This window comes from Panthera pardus, unplaced genomic scaffold, assembly GCF_024362965.1.
Source record: "Panthera pardus isolate Hobbes unplaced genomic scaffold, ASM2436296v1 HiC_scaffold_23, whole genome shotgun sequence".
Classification (NCBI taxonomy): domain Eukaryota; kingdom Metazoa; phylum Chordata; class Mammalia; order Carnivora; family Felidae; genus Panthera; species Panthera pardus.
Window position 1 is genome coordinate 1,448,803 of NW_026526799.1, and position 18,543 is coordinate 1,467,345.

The 18,543-nt window shown below is 49.9% G+C and overlaps 1 protein-coding gene across 7 annotated transcripts in view; it reads left to right on the plus strand.

Moving 5' to 3' along the window:
* The window catches only part of ZFAND6 (zinc finger AN1-type containing 6), a 73,750-nt gene extending 55,790 nt beyond the window's left edge, over positions 1–17,960 (plus strand). For 6 of the 7 annotated variants that reach the window (XM_019460460.2, XM_019460457.2, XM_019460458.2 and 3 more), the window contains 5 exons: positions 4,995–5,165; positions 6,836–6,944; positions 7,674–7,774; positions 14,898–15,011; positions 17,040–17,960. In XM_019460460.2, the coding sequence (XP_019316005.1) occupies positions 5,012–5,165; positions 6,836–6,944; positions 7,674–7,774; positions 14,898–15,011; positions 17,040–17,188 (627 nt within the window). In that variant the 5' untranslated portion in view covers positions 4,995–5,011 and the 3' untranslated portion in view covers positions 17,189–17,960. Of the gene's footprint in view, positions 1–4,994; positions 5,166–6,835; positions 6,945–7,673; positions 7,775–9,215; positions 9,414–14,897; positions 15,012–17,039 lie in introns of those variants that run through there. The other variant, XM_019460462.2, reaches the window with a different exon arrangement.
* Positions 17,961–18,543: the final 583 nt, after the last annotated feature.

Consider the following 18,543-nt stretch of genomic DNA (forward strand, 5'->3'; position numbering starts at 1 on the left):
AAGGTTTGGTAGGGACTTGATGGACTTTGAAAGTCATTCTCTTTGTTTTTAGGAGATAAAGACACTGACTGACCCAGCTTCCTAGATACGTGGCCTCGGGCCAGTTGTTAAATCTCTTTGAGTAGCAGTTTAAAACGGCACCGGCGGCACCGGGTTCTGGGGAGGATTAAATGAGAGAAAGAAAACAGTGGGAACGGTTCTTGGCCCCCAGTGAGCTCTGAACAACTGCGCTACCATCGGAGGGGGAGAAAGCGGTTTGTTGAATTACACCAGGCTGATCAGCTTGTCGTTTGTCTGGCGACACTCTTTACTCCTTGGGTTTGTAGCTTTGTAATCCGACGGTGCGGCGGCTAAGGGGTTGTTCTGCCTTCTCGTTCCCTCCCGCTTCTCCCTCCTACGCGCCAGAGAAGTGGGCCCGCAGGGTCCTCCCCTGCAAGAGGCTGCAGCCGCGGACAGGCAGGACTTCCAGTGTCCGTAGCTTCTCTCGTCTTTGCCACATCGGGGTAAACTAAGGTAACCTGTTGTGGTGGTGGTTCATTTTGTGAATCTTCACGGAAGGGTACATTCTGTGGCCTACTCTATGTGCTGCTGAAGCGAGCCCACATTCTGTGGCTTAAAGGTGAATAAGTAAGGTTGAGTCTTTCTTTTTCTTCTTTATTTTCATGGTTTTTTACATTTATTTTTGAGAGACAGTGCACGAGTGGGGGAGGGGCAGAGGGAGAGAGAGAGGGAGACGCAGAATCCGAAGCAGGCTCCAGGCTCCGAGCTGTCAGCACAGAGCCTGATGCAGGGGCTCGAACCCACAAACCGTGAGATCATGACCTGAGCTGGACTCGGACGCTTAACCCACGGAGCCACCCTGGCGCCCCTCCTTTTCTTCTTTTCAAATAGCCTGTGAAATCTTTTGTGCTTTTTATCTGCCAAGATAATAGGTTCTTTTTTTTGTTTTTTAAATAAGAAAGCTCAGCTTCGGAAAATCATTGTTAACTGGGTGCTGTGTGGGCATTTTGGGGAAATTGCTGGTGTTCCATGTTTTTGGTATTTATTGTTCAGAGGCAATTGTGAATAAAAACTTGATGGTCATATTCTAATCTGTGACTGTTCACTTAAGTTTTTAATTTTTTATGTTTCTTTGTTTTTTAATTTTTGAGACAGAGAGAGACTGAGCATGAGCAGGGGAGGGGCAGAGAGAGAGGGAGACACAGAATCCAAAGCAGGCTCCAGGCTCTGAGCTGTAGCACAGAGCCCGACACAGGGCTCGAACTCATGGGCTGTGATCATGACCTGAGCTGAAGTCGGACGCTTAACCGACTGAGCCACCCAGGCGCCCCTATTCACTTAAGTTTTTAAAGAAATGGAATGAATATTTTCCCTTTTCTGCGTGCTCGTGGTTGCCACCCAGATGCTGAAAGGTTGGTGTGTGCCCTTGGGGAAAGTCCTTCTAATCCCCACCTTATAAATAGCGTTTTAATGTCCTCAATAGGCAACACAGGGTAGTTGTGATCTAGAACAGTGTTTCTCAATGTCTTTTTACTTCCTCCCCCCCAAAAGCCTTTTTATTTATTTATTTTTTAATTCATTCATTCATTCACTCATTTAAGAGAGACAGATTGGGAGCAGGAGGAAGGAGAGAGAGAATCCTAAACAGGCTCTGTGCTGTCAGTGCAGAGCCCAATGGCGGAACTTGATCTCACAAAACCGTGAGATTATGACCTGAGCCAAAATCAAGAGTCAGACATTTAACCGACTGAGCCCAGGCAACCCAACCCCACAAAAGCCTTTTTTAAATAGTTTTTTCCTAATTGACCTCCTATCTCCATAAAATTTTTTTTTTTTTTTTTTAATTTTTTTTTAACGTTTATTTATTTTTGAGACAGGGAGAGACAGAGCATGAACGGGGGAGGGGCAGAGAGAGAGGGAGACACAGAATCGGAAACAGGCTCCAGGCTCTGAGCTGTCAGCACAGAGCCCGACGCGGGGCTCGAACTCACAGAGTGCAAGATCGTGACCTGAGCCGAAGTCGGCCGCTTAACCGACTGAGCCACCCAGGCGCCCCAATAAAATTTTAATTCCATAGGTACACTGTATCTCTGTTTATGTGCACATGTATATCTGTGTTTCCTACATAGAGAGTAAGGTTTTTTTGTCTCCTTCTTTTCCCCAAAGAATCAATGTTTGTCCCCTTGAGGTGATGCTGCCTACAGCAGGAATGCATGGTTGACAGCAGTGAATTCTTGAAAGTTTTGGTTCTAGGGCTTTTATATTCTCTAAAAGTACTGAGTACCCTGAAGAACTTCTGTTTATGTGTGTTCTCTCTGGCGGTATTTATCATGTTACAAATCAAAGCTGAGAAAAGTTGCAAAGTAATTAATTTTAAAAAATATTTTGTTAAAAACATCCATCCATTCCCTCCCCCGCCATCACCACCAGAAAGGTTTAGTGAGAAGAGTGGCCTCGCTAGACATTTTTGCAAATTCTCTCTAAGGTCAGGCTTAATAGCAAACAGCAACATTCTCCTAGCTGCCTCTGTTACAGTGTTAGAAAGAAAAACCGGGATCCTACAGGTAAGTCGTTGGAGAAGGAAGGAGTGTTTTAATAACCTTTTCAGATAATAGAGGTTGCTTTCTTTTTTGATATTATACCCAAACTTGATAAGCTGTAGTTTCTTAAAGGGTTAATTGCGTTGTAAAATCTCCCAACTGTATATAAACTCTTCCTGTCCCGTTATTTGAGCGTTCCTTGGTCTCTCCCTTGGAACGGGCGATGGGTGTTCGCCCTTGAAGTGACAGGCGCAGACGCACGTTGTCCATTTTGGGGAAAATGTCTGCCGTGAACTCAGGTCGGAATAACCAGATTTTGTCGGCCGGGCCTTGAAGTAAAACCCTCCCCCAGGAGCAGGGACTGGGCGGCCTTGGTGCTTCTGCGGTCGCTTTCCACGTGCTTCCCCGCTCGGCCCACGAAGTCCCAATGAGACACGTGTTCAGCCTCTAGACGTGCCCGTCGATCGTGGGGCTGTGAGAGCCGTTGTGGGAGCGTGTGTCCCCAGTGACCGGAGGAGAAGGCACGTAACTCCCTAGCGTTGGCGTGGAAATGGTTTTGACCTCCCTAGGGCTCCGTGGAAGCACGCTTTGAGAACCACTGACTTGGAGCAAGGACTTCGAGCCGGACACGTGTATTGAGCCCGAGCTCCATCGCTTACGGGCCACGTACGTGATCCTGAGCGGTTACCCTGATACCGAAACCGGACAAACACACTGTCCCTCGGGAACACAGGCCAAAAATCTCAAAATGTTTGACCTGGCCCATCTTCGGCGTATCTTTCTATCCCGTCTTTGCTATGTATTTTTAAGTTTGATATGTGTACTTATAGAAGTACCCAGAGTAGGCTATACAGAGAGCAGAACGGCCAAGATTGGATTCTGAAGTGAGTCAGAAGGGTGTTTGCCAGAATCCCAAATTGTATTCCCAGGCTTACCTTCTAAATGGCCTCCGTGGTTTTGCGACAGTTCTTTTTAAAGACAAACGCTAAACCTGCTACTTTGTTCTGTACTCCTGTCATATGCCTTACTGCTCTTGGCTGTGAAGTTTGCATTAAGTGCGCCCACCCCTCGCTCCCCACCTCCCGCCCCAACAGTCTTTTCCAACAATTTAGGGGAAGAAAAAATCTGTTAACGGTAAACATTGAATGTGTGGAGGAGGAATCAGTCAAGGTTAGTGACAGAGCCTTGTCCTCCTCTGGTAGTTCTTATCCCTCAGGGTCTTGGCACAGACTCGTCTTTAAACACATCCACTTTGGAGTAACCTTCGGTCATTTGGGAGAGTTTTTTCTTTTTTTTAATAGCCCGTTACTACCTTCTGTCATGCTCTTCGTGCCAGGAATCCCCTATTCCTGCCGTCTGGGAGAAGGGCGCCTGGGGCCTTGCGTCTGCTGTGATTGATGACTCCTTCTCGTGTGCTCCAGACAGGCCCTCTGTCCTGGTAGTTTTTCATCTAAAATACTTAAAAAACGTATGTGTATTTTGCCCCAGTTAGGCAAGTTGTACCTTCATTTAAGAGGATTTTAAAAGTTCAAAAAATGTACAAATCCGAAAACACTGTTAGCCTTGCCGTCCTTGGATGCATTCTTTCCTGTCCTCCTCAGTGATTAATGGATTTGTCCTAATTGGCAACAAACCATATATACATTTCATATTGTGCCTTTTCGTTTGTTCCCAGCATTCTCCTCCATCAAAAAGTATTCTAAAATGTCTTAATGACACAGAACTTTTGAAAAAAACTCATTCTGATATTGGGCACTTATTTCAAGTTTATCAGCGTTACAAATGTGCTGCGAAGCACATCCCTCATATGTTACTCCTTGGTCTTTTTTCTGATCGTGCCCCAGTTATTCTGTCAAAGACCCTGTAGGAGAGTGACTGTTTCGGAGGGCGCGGTTTAAGCTCCTGCCCGTGAATCGCTCAGTTGTTTGCCAGAAAGATTGAGCGGGCTCCTCCCATCAGCAGCACTCTGCCCGTTTCTTCCTACCTTCACCAGCACTGGCATTCTGTAAAGTGCTTTTCAGACAGAATAAATTATACGAGTTAAAACATAAACTTTGAGCAAAGGTGTAAATGCTTAGAAATTAATAGTATAACACGAGGCAAAACGTGTAATGTGTATTTCTTATTAGGAGTCTAACTGAACTAGTCCTCAAGGGTTTTCATTAACGTTCCGATGGTGTGGAGTCTTCAGAACAGATACCGTGCCCAAGAGTTCTTTACTGTTTCTGAGCCAGTACGGACCTTCTTGTGTAGAGGGCTGGAGATAAAAGTTGTTCGTATCGTTCTCGTCTTTACTTTTTTTCCTAACTTAGCCCTAGGTCTTGGGACAGGTGTACGGAAAGATTTAGGGGGGAGTATATGTGGGTTTTTTTTTTTTATCATATAAAGCAGATTTGGATAATATACGACTGCAGTGTGCGTCTGCGTTCCTTACGAATTCTGTGTACATTTCAGGTGTGCAACAGAGAAACATGGCTCAAGAAACTAATCACAGCCAAGTGCCTATGCTTTGTTCTACTGGCTGCGGATTTTATGGAAACCCTCGCACAAATGGCATGTGTTCAGTGTGCTATAAAGAACATCTCCAGAGACAGAATAGTAGTAATGGTAGAATCAGCCCACCTGGTAAGTAATCCTGTTCACACCCAGCAGTGTTCATAATCGAGATACGTCGGGAGAGCGCGACGTACGTGATAGCGTTTCTGCTCTCACACCGCACCTCCGTCCCTGCGTTCGGACCAGGAAAATTCCTCTTTCTGTGTTGTCATCATCACCGGTGTCCTCACCCATCGAAAGTAACTAGTATAAATCTGTTCAGCCTTACTTGCCACGCTTGCTCTTACTTACTTGCTCTGTTATCTTAGCTAGAATGCAGGCATCCTTCTTCGCGTACACGTATGCGTCCAGGTAAGACGTAAGGGAGTGAGGGTTACGAGGACCCGGGTTATTTTATCTGGGATGACCGCTGAAGCCGAGATGGCTGTAGAAGGAGAGAGTGGGTTCGAGGAGGCCACGGCTGACTTGAGAGAGCCCGCCACCGTCAGGAAGCGGGGGGGCAGCCGCGGGGCCGGGACCCAGGGCGCTCGGCACTGGCTCACTGTGCTTGTGCGTCACCCTCTGTGCCCGTGGACTCTTCCGGGGTGTGGGGGTGTGTGTGTGTGTCCGTAGTTACCAGAAGGATGGGGAGGACTCTGAGTATGAGCTTTGCGGAGGTGGGGTGTTGATAGTGTCATCTGGGTGGCTGTATGGATCGGTGCCTGAGTGTGGGGTTTTGTGGTTAACGGAGGTGCAGGCAGTTACTTCGTTCACAGTTTTGTAGGGGGTCTTTCTCATCATCGTTTCGTGTTCAAGCCAAGAGCTGGAAGCATGTAAACAAAATTTCTCTAAATTTTTTCAAGGCTAAGACCAAATGAATATAGATTGTTGGGGTTTTTTTGTTTTTGTTAGAGAGAGAGAGAGAGAGAGAGAGAGAGAGTGTCTGAAGCAGGCTCTGCACTGTCAGCGCACAGTTGGGACACAGGGCTCAACCTCACGATGCATGAGATCACGACCCGAGCCGACCGAGATTGAGTCGGACGGTCAACCCACTGAGCCATCCTGGTGCCCCAGAAATTGTTTTTAACATGAAATTGTCATCTACATTTCTGCTTTATGAAGAACCGTGGGAGGGGCACCTGGGTGGCTCAGTCGGTTAGGCGGCCGACTTCGGCTCAGGTCATGATCTCGCGGTTCGTGAGTTCGAGCCCCGCGTCGGGCTCTGTGCTGACGGCTCGGAGCCTGGAGCCTGTTTCAGATTTTGTGTCTCCCTGTCTCTCTGCCCCTCCCCCACTTGTGCTTTTTCTCTCTCTCTCCCGAAAATAAGTAAACATTAAAATTAAAAAAAAAAAAAGAACGGGGGGAAAATGTAGCCTCATGTGCTGAGCACAGATTTTAGTTCTGGACTTCTATCCACTTTAACTGCTGCAGCTTTGATCCTAAATCCCTCCACGTATACAGCAGTGCTTGGAAGAGTTTGTGGATTAAAGGATCCAAGTGACATGGAGTCCTGAGAAACGGGAGTGTAGCTTATTAATATATACAGTTTGTATATGGTTTTTTTCTTGGTTGAAATTAACTTTTTTCCAATTGGTATATTACTGAAACATTTTTAACGGAAAGCAACGAACCAGCATACTCTATACTCAGTAAAACAAGATTTCTAGCTGTTTTGCGGAAGATGGGTGGTGGTTTCTCAGGGAAGGTGTGGGGACGCCCAGAGTGCAGGGTCACTGACACCAAGCGCGGTTCTGTTGCAGCGGCTTCTGTCGGCACCCTGTCCGAGTCTTTCCCGGTCCAGTGCGCGGACGGCAGCGTCCCTGACGCGCAGTCACCCCTAGACTCCACATCTGCATCCGTGCAGCCCAGGTAAGACTCTGTGTCTGCACGGTGCTGGGAAAGCTGCCGAGGAGCAAAGCGTATCCTCTCTACGTGCTCGGGTCTCCGTGGGAGGACTGGGTCAGGACTTCGGGGTTAGCTGGCCTGAGAACAGCAGTTAGAAAGTCACGTTTACCTTGGGAAGCAGTGGGGAAGGTGTCTTCTCAGTTTGCATTTCTTTTTCAGACGGCTTTTCCTTCACTTCCGCTCATCCCATGTCCCGCCCCCGACATCCTTGTGAATTCAGGCGCCCAGTCCTGCCCCCCGCGGCCCCACTGTGCGCAGGGCGGCTTTCCCTTCTCGCTCTGGGAGCACAGACCTACTGGCGTCGTCCTCACTCTGCTGATAGGAAGCGGGGACCGGGTTTCCACCCTCTAGTTCTTTCTCCGCTTCATGATCGGAGACGCCCGGTGCCCTTCCCACTGCGGCATCAGGGCCCCCGGAGCCGGTCATGACCACCGCGCTGGTTTCCGTGGGGTGCCTTTGTGCGCGGAGGGCGCTTGCCGCTGCTCTGAGTTCTGAAGCCATGAACTCCAGGCCAGACCGGTCTCCAGTTTCATGGTCTCTGTGCTAAATGCACAAGTCATAAAGAAGGATCTCTGTGTGTGTTCTTGCTGTGACGACTGCTTAGATATGTTGGACGCATACTTACTACATCATTTTAGGTACTGTTCATGCCTGGAAATCACTTTTAAAATCTCAATATTTTTGCTTTTCTAGCCCTGTATCAAATCAGTCGCTTTTATCCGAATCTGTAGCATCTTCCCAAGTGGACAGTACGTCTGTGGACAAAGCAATCCCTGACACGGAAGACCTGCAAGGTTTGCACGTGGGCTCGCGCGGGTTCGGTCCTTTGCCCGACAGCTGGCTGTTACAGGCCGGGCCTGTCCGAGGTGCCGCTGTCTTTAAATTGCCAGCCTCAAATATATAGTTTGCTGTTTCTTTTCTTTATGAGCAGAACGTTTTAGGTCTCCAGGTATTTAATTGACTGAACTGTTGGGAGCCATTTCCCACTTCTGTGTAATTATGTCATCAGTATAAAGTCGAAAGCCGTAAATGTGTTCAGTTGAGAGTTGTGAGTGAGTGAGTAGTGGGATTATATTCTCCTGTCCTCTCTTACTCTTATTCTTACCAGTTTAACCCAAATACTAGTTCCCCTCCAAGTACCCGGGGATCTCTTGTTTCTGACCTGGGCCGTCGAGCAGACCATTGAATTTGACCGGCAGTAGGCCCTGTCCCGTCGGCGACCCACTGCGGCGTCTTGCTCAGTGCCTCGTGTCCTTGCCCGTGCTCCGCACGCCCCCCTTGTGTGGGCCACGGTGATCTGGGAGGGCTTTCTCTGTAGGCAGCGGTCGCAGGGGAGACGCTCAGGAGGCTGGGAGCAGACTGCGCTGGATGGGTTCTGTTCCACCAGCACGGGGACGATGGCTTTACAGAAGGAGGACGCTCGGGAAAGGTGAGCCCAGGGTGACCATTGTGCCCCTCTGCCTCCGGCACAGCTCAGAGAGACAGGCTGCCCTGACAGCGACCCCCTCCACGGGACATCGTGCTCACGTGACAGCGAGAGAAACTTCTGGCGGCGTTAGTTTAAGCTCTCTAGTTCAGATGTAGTTGAGCTGGCTAATTTCTCTCGCTCTGAGTTTATGCCCAATAAACGTTGGCATAATTTTGCCCATCGTGGATTTCGCTATAGCAAGGATATGTACTATTTGGCCAACAGAAGCATTATAAGTATAAATAACTTTTATTTCTTGGTTAAATAGAAAAACTTAAGGAAGGGCACAGATGAGGGATGGTTTCAAAGCAGAGAGAGAAGAATCCCTGAGATTTAGTTACGCATGAGACGCGGGGAATAGGAGCAGGGCAGTAAAGCTTTCGGTTCCGCGACGGTGGCGGTGGCGGGCTGCTTCAGACCGGCGCCGGGAGAGGTGGCACGGCCAGACCAGGTGTGCGCGGGGCGTGATCCCGTTTCAGAACCGAAGAGCTCGGCTGGAGGTTGTAGGTCGAGCGTTGGTCTTTAAATGTGTGATCGGTGTCACGTCTGAGACTTGGAAGTCCTTGGCACACTTTGAAAAGTGAGAGGCTGAGATTAGGGGAGCAAGTCGGATAACGACTCAGCAGAGGGAGAAGTCATCTGGGCCCTGGGTTATTGCAGCCCCCAGGTGCCGACCACTAGAGAGTTTGGAGAAGCAAGGGTTGCTGAGAGCGCAGGAAGGAAAAATGAACACAGGCTGCTGACCTCGCTTATGTTCTGTCTCGCAGTGGCACGTATTGTAGACTGTGAGCGAAATGGGTGCTGCGGGCAGACGTGGCAGCAGTTGGTGTCCACGGCCACCGAGGATGAAGACAGGGTGGTGAACGTACACCATGCGTGTGTGGAGGACGGCGTGGCTTTCTGCACTGAGTGGCCCTGGCAACAAGAGTACCAAAGGTGGCCTTGAAGCCACATTAGGAGAAATCGTAAGGCGTGTTGAAAATCTGTAGACTCCTTTTTTCACGTACGATTTCAGTGACCTTGGAGGTTAAGCCAGTAGCAGCTTCTAAGTACCTTTTAAAAACTCAGCATTCGTTACCTTAGCGTTGCAGGATCTCCGAGGAACCAGGTGTAAGTTTTCATTTGAGTTTAAGAGGATTCGTTTTCAGTATTTTAAAAACGTCTTGCCCACCCCGTTGAATTAAGACTGTCTTCTTTTATGAGAAACGTGTACCCGAGTGCAGGTGTCCCCCACTGTCCAAAAGTAGAGCGTTTCTGTCAAGCCTTTTGTAAACCAAAACGGGATAAAGAAGCAATTGCCATTTCATAAACACGGAAATTCTCTTTGGGTATCTACTGGTTAGCAAAAACAGGTCCTAACGTAGGTTTTTCGTAAAAGTGAAGGGGCACGAAGCAGACTCGCAGAGAGCGGGGCCAGGCGTGCGTGAGCACGCGTGCGTGCATGTGTACACGCACACTCCTAACACCGAGGTACTTGTGTTTTCCCTGGTGGTAGGAGTAAATGCAGAGAACGCTTTTCTCCGTCTATTTAGTGGATGGACGAAAACTCGCAGAGAAGAAGTCTTGGACTCCAGCCCTACGGTGTCTGAGCTGGACTCCGGGCCAGAGTTGTGCCCACGGCCGTGGTGCTTCCTAGATTAGGAGGTGGACGTGGCTTCCTGTCACCAGGGGCAGCCCTCCGTTGCCAGGGCAGGCTCCTCTGCTTTGGTGACCTGCCAAGTGTCTACTCCGTCTGTGTCCCTCAGGGAAATTTATCTAGATGGGAAGAAAATCCCAGATGGAAGAGGGTACGTGAGTAGCAGCTGTGTACCCAAGCCAGGCTTTCCTGATGTTTTTTTGTTTATTTTTGAGAGAGAGAGACCGAGTGCGAGTGGGGGAGGGGCAGAGAGAGAGGGAGACACAGAATCTGAAGCAGGCTCTGAGCCGTCAGCACAGAGCCCGATGCGGGGCTCGAACCCACGTACCGTGAGATCATGACCTGAGCCGAAGTCGGACGCTCGACCGACTGAGCCCCCCAGGCGCCCCTCCTAACATTCTTCATTGGAGTTTTCAGATTAGGGTTCTTGAGACAGCTTTGTTCTCTGTAGGTATTCTGCTGATAATTACGATTTGTTGCCACCAGGTGGGTAGTACGCTTTCATTTTGTCCCCGTGGCTCTGAAGAATTTTTCTCGCGTTTAAATGAGTATTTAGCGTATTACAGCACATTTCTCGTCTCATTATTCTTTTTACTTAACGATTGGCGATACCACACTCACGTGGTCTCTAACTTAGGAATGTCGGATTTTCAGTTCACAAAAGGTAGCTTCAAAAATTCTTTTAAGCGTTTTGGTGCACTTTCCCTGGAAAGTAGGAAACCATCCTACTTGATTGTCTGACGGCACAGCATTGCCTCCCCCCCTTCAGTTCACCTGAGTCTCTCAGATGCTGGATCTTCCCCAAAAGAAGCGGCATTGGGGTCCGAGGTTCTACTACAGCGTGTGGACCCGACACCCCACTTCTCTGAGCCATATTTGTGTCGTAAAGGAGAGGTGCCCCAAGCCCACAGGATAACGGGCTAACCGCACAGTCTTACTCTGTGTGACGCCGCTTAAAACTCAAAGATTTCTTCTGACTGGAGAGGGTGGGCGAGAATAGCCGAACGGTCCTGGAAAAAGTAGAGGAGGGTTCAAAGCGTACCACCTGCTGCAGCCCCAAGACCGCGGGACAGGCGAGAGGACACTACCGTCGGGCCCTGGAGTGACACCGGGCGTCCGGAGATACACCCCGCGGTTCGCGGGCAGCTCATTTTCCGCAGGGAGCCGAGACCATCCAGTAGGCGAAGCCTGGGCTTCAGCAGGTGGTGCTGGGACACTGGAAAGAATGAGACCTCTCCTTCCCCTTTTACAGACGTTTGCCCCAAAACACATCAAAGACCCAAATGGTAGGAGCTGAAACTGGAAAACAGGCATAACTCCTCATGGCCTCGGGTGAGGCAGTGCCTCCTTGGACGGGACGCCTAGAGCACAAGGGACCGGAGGAAAACGGGCGCATTGACCTACAGCAGAGTCAGGACCCGGGTGCTTCACGGAGCGCCGTCGGGAGCGCGAAAAGGCAATCCAGAAAATGGTTAAGAATATTTGTGAATCCTGTATCTGATAGGAATGTGTAAAGAGGTGTCATCATTCAACAATAGAAAGACCAGTCTTTTAAAGGGCAAAGGAGAGGATTTGAATAGACGTTTCTCGAGAGAAGATACACAGATGGTCCACGTGTTGAGGATATGGAGGAATTAGAACCGTAATACATGTTTCTCTTGAATGTGATCATCCGTGTGGGTAGTTGAACGATAATTTTACCTGCCCTGTGCTTTTTAAAATGTTTTTTAAGTTTATGTTGAGAGTGAGAAAATGAGTGTGAATGAGGGGGAGGAGCAGAGACAGGGAGAGAGGGCGAGAGAGGGAACCCCGAGCAGGCTCCGTGCTGTCAGCACAGAGCCTGATGCCGGGCTCACTCCCACAAACCGTGAGGTCTTGACTCGAGCCGAAATCAGGAGTGGGACGCGTAACCCACTGAGCCCCCCGGGCGCCCCTGCCCTGGTGGTTTTGAAGCATCTTGAAGTCACTGGCCAATCGACTTTGTCTAGTTGAGATTCCCGTTAAAAATGAAGTTGGTTCCACAGCCTTAATGCCATCGCACAGGCGGCCCGAGTAGACCTTCGGTCGTGCAGATACGACGCAGGCAGCTGCCGGTCGCTAACCCTTAATGAGCAGGTGCCCTCTTGTCTTCGGTGCTCATTTCAGATTGCGAAAAACTGCCCAGTTCCGAGCAGACTTCCTATTTTGGCTTCAGGTTCAATATGAGTACGGCCCTTTTAACAGACTGGATTGTTTCCTTTTACGTAATCATGAGTTTGATCGGGCATGCTTTGGTCGTAAGTCTCATAGAAAGTAAGGAAGCAGAATCTCTGGGAATCGTAGACTTACGCCAAACACCATATCCTCTTGCCCACGAATTGATTTGTGAAATGTTTCAACTCTAGCTGCCGACCACTAGTTTGAGGTAAGCTAAGGTCACCTTCGTCCCCTGGGGATCTAGTGGACAGTGATCAGCGTCAGATGCTCGCCCCAGCTCCTGAGCTCTTAGATTCCTTGTGGACTCTTAGCTCTACAGGCTGTGCGTTTGCTGTAGATGGACCTTCAGGGTCCGTACCGTGAAACGTCTTCTTGAGACGCTTCCGTGCAACAGCATTCGTGTGTGTGGCAGGCGAGTGCATTTTCACGTCTCTGTTTCCACATACCAGAGTTTGTGCCTCGGTAATTAAAACGGTCTTGTTAAAAAATGTTTTCTTGTGGTAGTGCTGTTACTGCCACTAAAGCATTGTTTATATGTTTATTTGAATATCACGGTTTCTTGGGAGAACAGGTTAGATATTACGGCTTACAGATTTCAAAGACAATAGATACATTCTTTTTGGACTGCAAGTTAAACTATTTTTGAGCCCTTTACACATAGAGGGACGTTATCTGATACTGTTCCGGGGGCTGGGGATACAACAAGTAAACGGCACTCCGCCCCTGCCCCCCTGGAGCTCGAGTCCTGAGGCTGTTTGTTGATTGATAATAAAAGGTTTTATGTGTCCATGATGTGTTTCAAAATAAAACGTTCGTGTTAGTAGAACTGTCTCCCATCTGGCTTCAGAATTTCTAGGTGGTGTGATCACAGAGTTGTTCATTTGTGCGTGTTCACTTGTTGGTCTGTGCTGTTTGGTCTTCGTCGTGTTTTGTTAAAATAGGAGGTCATACGGTTAACATAGGTTAGAATCCATGACCTCACGTGACCGAGTGCCCGCTCCGCGTAGCTCACTGGACGGGAGCTGGAGGTGCGGACGGGAAATACGATACCGTCCCTCCTTGGTGGGCTGACCCCGTAATTGGGGAAACCGGGGCACGTGATTACAGAGGGCCAGTAGTTCAGGAATGCGGTTCGGGTCTCTGTGCGGCGCCAGCTTGCGGTCGGGGCTCGAGGATCGGCACCGGGAGCAGGAGCGGGAAGGACGAGCCCCCGCCCTGGAGGAGCTCACCGGACAAGCTCCCACCCTGGAGGAGCGCACCGCTAAGCCAGGTTCAGGCAGACAGGCGGTTCCCACCGTGTGGGCAGCACCACTGGGGCGCACGGTAAGCTTCCTAATCCAGGTCGGTGCGTAGGGGGTGGGGAAGAGTTGATGGTAGACGCTTAAAAATGAGAGTCAGCCCCGTGAAGAGTGGGACCCGAGGGCCGTGGGCAAGCATTCCACACGGAAAGGAGGCCGACGAGACCAGAGGCCAGAGACTGTGTGTGTTCAGAGAGACAGGCGCTTCGGGGCGGCTGTAGCAGGGGGAGGGTGCCGCCGGGCCTCCAGGCTTTGTCCTGGGGGTGAGTCACATCGCGGGGCGTGGGTTCCGTGCCGTGTCGAGTGTGGCCCGGAGAGGCACGCACGTGGCGGGCCCAGGATTTGGTGGGACTGGTCAGGGAGCCAGGGGTGATGAGTGAGCCTCGTGGAGAGGTGGGATGGCTTCTGTGGAGGAGGGGATACCCGAGCTGCTCCTGAGAAAGAAGAGCAGGTGGACCCAGGTGTGAGGAGGTCGAGGAAAGGGCCCTTGGGTCCCGGCCGTGGGTGGCGTGAACACAGGTGCCTGGCCCCACGGCGACCGTGGAGGGTCACTGTTTCGGAGCGGGATGGCGCGTGTGCTGGGTCACGTGACCGCCCCTGCCTGGTGACCGCGTCCCGGAGGGCTCAGTGAGGTAGGGTTTAGGTGCGGGAATTGGAATCTTGGTGCAGCCGGCCTTCGCTTCACTGCCTAAATGCGTCATTTTGTTATCCCGTTTGTAACATTCTATCTACTACATCGACCTTGCCAGCATTTTAAAGGTTTTATGTGAAACATTCTGAGACTTTTAAACATGGTGCTCTACCCGGTCTTGCTTTCAGCCTTTTTTTGCCCTGGTTCTGAGAAATCTACATAGTTCGGGCCCCAGCAATATTCAGAAGTTGGCCTGTGGCCATCTCCTGACACACTCCCGTAGAAAATACCCCAGGAGTATTTGTGTGCGTGCGTGCGTGTGTGTGTGTGTGTGTGTGTGTGTATGTGTGTGTATGAGTGCTTGCACCTTTTATTTCAAATACATAATTTAAAAAACCTAGGGAATGCCGTGCTAGATCTTGAGTCAGTGTTAACATATCGATACATGTTCTTCCAGATTTCCTGCGTGTGCACATCCACACGTACGTCACATGCACACATACATTTGAGGAATAGGGGGTCACGTTATGTAATCGGCTTTGTAACTCCGTGTAAGCCTCTTTCCGGGCTAACGGAGTCCTCAGTGGCCCTCACAGGAACAGACTGGTGGGGTGGGAGGGGGACGGCCACCAACCAGTGTCAGAACCTTACCGAATAATTAAACTGTACCTCCTTCCTGTTTTGTCAGCTTCAGTATCAGATACGGCACAGCAGCCATCTGAAGAGCAAAGCAAGTCTCTTGAAAAGCCAAAACAGAAAAAGAACCGCTGTTTCATGTGCAGGAAGAAAGTAGGACTTACTGGTAAGGGCCGAAGTGCAGTGGCGTCAGCCTCAGAGTGTTCTTTAAAATACCGCGTGCCTTACTGTTCCAGGCCCCAGGAGGTTCACGTGTGTTCCCATGAGAGCTAATCCTGGATTCATTCCCGCTTCTGGGTTTTCTTAAAGTAGCTTTAATTGTATACCTGAGAGTGACATGAATAGATGCTCTTTTACTGGTCCATCCCAGCAGAGTCTTCGAATGTCAGACGGGTCGGGCCCGGGCGCCAGGTGCTCCGAGGGCCAGAGAGTGCACACGGGAGGGGACCCAAGCTCGGCCGGCCCCGCTGTGAGACACACTGTTACTCGGGGAGGGAGAAAACGTAGAGAGATGCCACTTGGGTGTGGAGCAGAGGAAGCACAGTCAGCAGACTGTGGGGAGTCGGACAGGTGCCGCGGTTCATCCGAATGGAAGAGGGGGGTGTAGGAGCCCGTCACGGAAAGTACCACGACGGCAGCACGTTTGAGGCAGGCCCTGAAGGAGGGCTGGGACCCAGAGCTGATGGAGTAGGGGCGTTTCAGACAGAAAGAACAGCTCGACCAGAAGGTCGGAGGAAGGAAAGAACGGGGCCTCGTCAGGGGCCGCGGATGGGGAGTGTGGCCGCGGCCCGGAGCGCGTGAACGGGGGCGTCGGATACGCGGTGAGACAGAAACACGGACAGGCTCACGATGTGCACTGTGCTTCCTGGCGGACGGCGGTCACAGCTTCTAAACAACGACCATTTCTCGCTGTGTGCGTGCCGGGCGCCGTGCTCTGTGCTCCGTAGCATAAGAACTTGACGTACAGAGCTGACAAGACCGGATAAAATCGGATGCTTTTTAGGAAGGGTTCTCCCGCCAAGGAGTAGGTTGGAGACCAAGTGGAAAGGGGATTATAATCTGATGTCAGAGACACTTAAGACTGGCCCGTACTTGGGCAGATGTGTTTATTTAGAGAATACAAGCACGGACAAATAAGACATTTCGAAATAGACGTATTTAGTGTCAAATACAGTCTTTCTGAGTCTCAGAAACACTCGGGCTTCGTGATGGGAAGGTGGAGACTCAGTAATTTTCATCTTGTCCGGTCTGTCGGTCTGGCGTTAGAGTTGGCTTCATTTTCCATTCATTGTCACGAGGGGACAGAATGTGTTTCTGAAACAGACAGACAAAAAGGTGGTAGAGGAAACTTCCATCAAATGTCAGTGTTCAAAATGTCGATTCCCGTGCTCCGTTTCCAGCAGCTCCGTCACATCAAAGCACTCCGTTATGAGAAGCAGGACCGGTTTTCTATAAAGGCCCTCCCCCCACACTCGAGATCTCTCTTTCGGCTTCAGCCCTGTGGGCATTTCCCTAAAATTAAATCGCATTATTGAACGTTTACCGTGTGTTAAGTGCTCACCACGTCCCCCATTCGGTCCCTACAGTAACTTATTCCAAAGTTACAGATGCAGAAACTGAGGCTCGGAGAAGCTCGGTAACTGGCCCGCGTTAGTCAGCGAGCGGATTCACGCTGAGGCGGCCCTGACGCACCCCTGCTCCTGCTCGCACCCCTGCTCCTAGTCGCGCTGAGCCGCGGGAGCCCTGCCCCCACAGGGGTCTGCCGCCGGAAGCCAGCGTGGATCCAGGCCTCCCAGAAGTTTCCTTACACCTTCTTCACTAAATTTTAAGGTTGCCTCTGACGGTGTGCTTTCCTGCACACTTAGAATTTGGATTTGAGAACCGTTTTACATTCGGTGCAGCGATCCCGACTTTGGTAGGAAGTAACTGTGGCCACGTCCCAGGTGGAGACCCGAGCGCAGGGCAGCGGTTGTGATTTGCCGTGCTACGCACCTGCATTTGTAGGGTAGGAACGAGGAAGGAAGCGATCAGCTGGTGCAGTCTGAACCGAAACCGTTACTAGGTCCTGCACCTGCCCAGCGTGATTGTTTAGACGCCGCGCTGCGTAGCCGATGCTGTTAGTGTTGACGGTGCTAAGGCACCGCGCCGTCAGTCCCTCCCTCCCGCTCACGCATGTGTACTGATCCGTTTGCAGGGTTTGAATGCCGGTGTGGACATGTGTACTGTGGTGTACATCGTTACTCAGACGTGCACAATTGCTCGTACAATTACAAAGCTGATGCCGCGGAGAAAATCAGAAAAGAAAACCCGGTAGTTGTCGGCGAAAAGATCCAGAAGATTTGAACTCCTGCTGGAATACAAACTCCTTTGACCATCTGCAAACTAAAAGTTGACTTGAGGTCTTTTTTCCTAGTCCTGGGGAGTATAGAGCAGTGTGCGTGGCACAGACCTTTTAATCATGCATGTCAACCAGAAGAATAGATTTTTGGTTTTGTTTTGAAAATGACTCTGAACATTTATTTCCATTGCAGTTTCTGTGGCTGAAAAGACTTAAGTAAACTTTACAAGTATTATCCTTCTAAGATCATTTTAATTTTAGTTGAGCGCAGAGGGCTTTTATAACAAACGTGGAGACCTTTCGGAGGGCTGTGATTTTTCCAGTATTAAACATGCATGCGTTGAACTTGCAGTTTATTTTTCTCATTGTGTGTGTATATAGAGCTTTTCTCTGCAGCACGATTTCTCTTTTGATAACGCCCGTTAGGGCACAACTAGTTACCAGTAACTGAATGTATCTTAATCATTATGGCTGCTTCTGTTGTTTCATTAACAAAGGTTATACCTGTGTTAGCATATAGTTTCTTTGCACCCACTATTTATGTCTGAATCATTTGTCACAGGAGAGTGTGTGCCGATGAGATTCTACGTCTGTGTGTTTCTGAATTGTTTGAGCGAGGGAAGGAACGGCTGTGTGCGTTTCATCGCCGACCGCAGGCTTCTTTCGGTAGCGTTCACCGGTCTGGGTGTGTACACGATACGAAGAATGATCTGGAGTAATCGTGCTGTGTTTATGTTTACCCCACCTGTCTGTGATTAAATAAAAAGGAAAACCATACGCTCCCTTGTTCTCCCGTTTCTCTTACTCTTGCTGGCGGCTCACCTTGACCTGTGGTGCTTTCGTTTCTCCTCCGCTGACTCCGCGCAGCTGCCGCCGCTGCCCTCGTCACGTCCGCTTGCGACCGATCTTGCCACGGTGAGTGGCGATCTCCCGTCGCTTTGCGTGGAGGACCTCAGCGTTTCTTTAACGCCAAGGACTGCTTTCAGTCGCTCAGAGATCACATTCTCCAGCTCTGCTCCTCAGCCCGTCACGCCGAGTTAGCGTCTGGTCAGGAAGGAGCTCCTTTTTCTGGTCGAATTCGAAGCGGAAAGGGCCTAAATCAAACACGGCAGCTACAGGATTGTGGACGAGAGAGACCGTCTGTCCCATGGGTTTCACACTTTATCTGCCAGCCAGCCGTTTTTACCCATGAAATACTACATAAAACAGATGAAAAGCACTATTTTACAATACAGATTTCTAGGTTTAAGTTCGTCTACCACTTCTTGGATGTAATGATGGCTTAGCGTTAAAATCTGTAAATGTGACGTATTTAAATGTAATCTGTCAATTTACTACATGAACAGATTCAAGAGAGAAA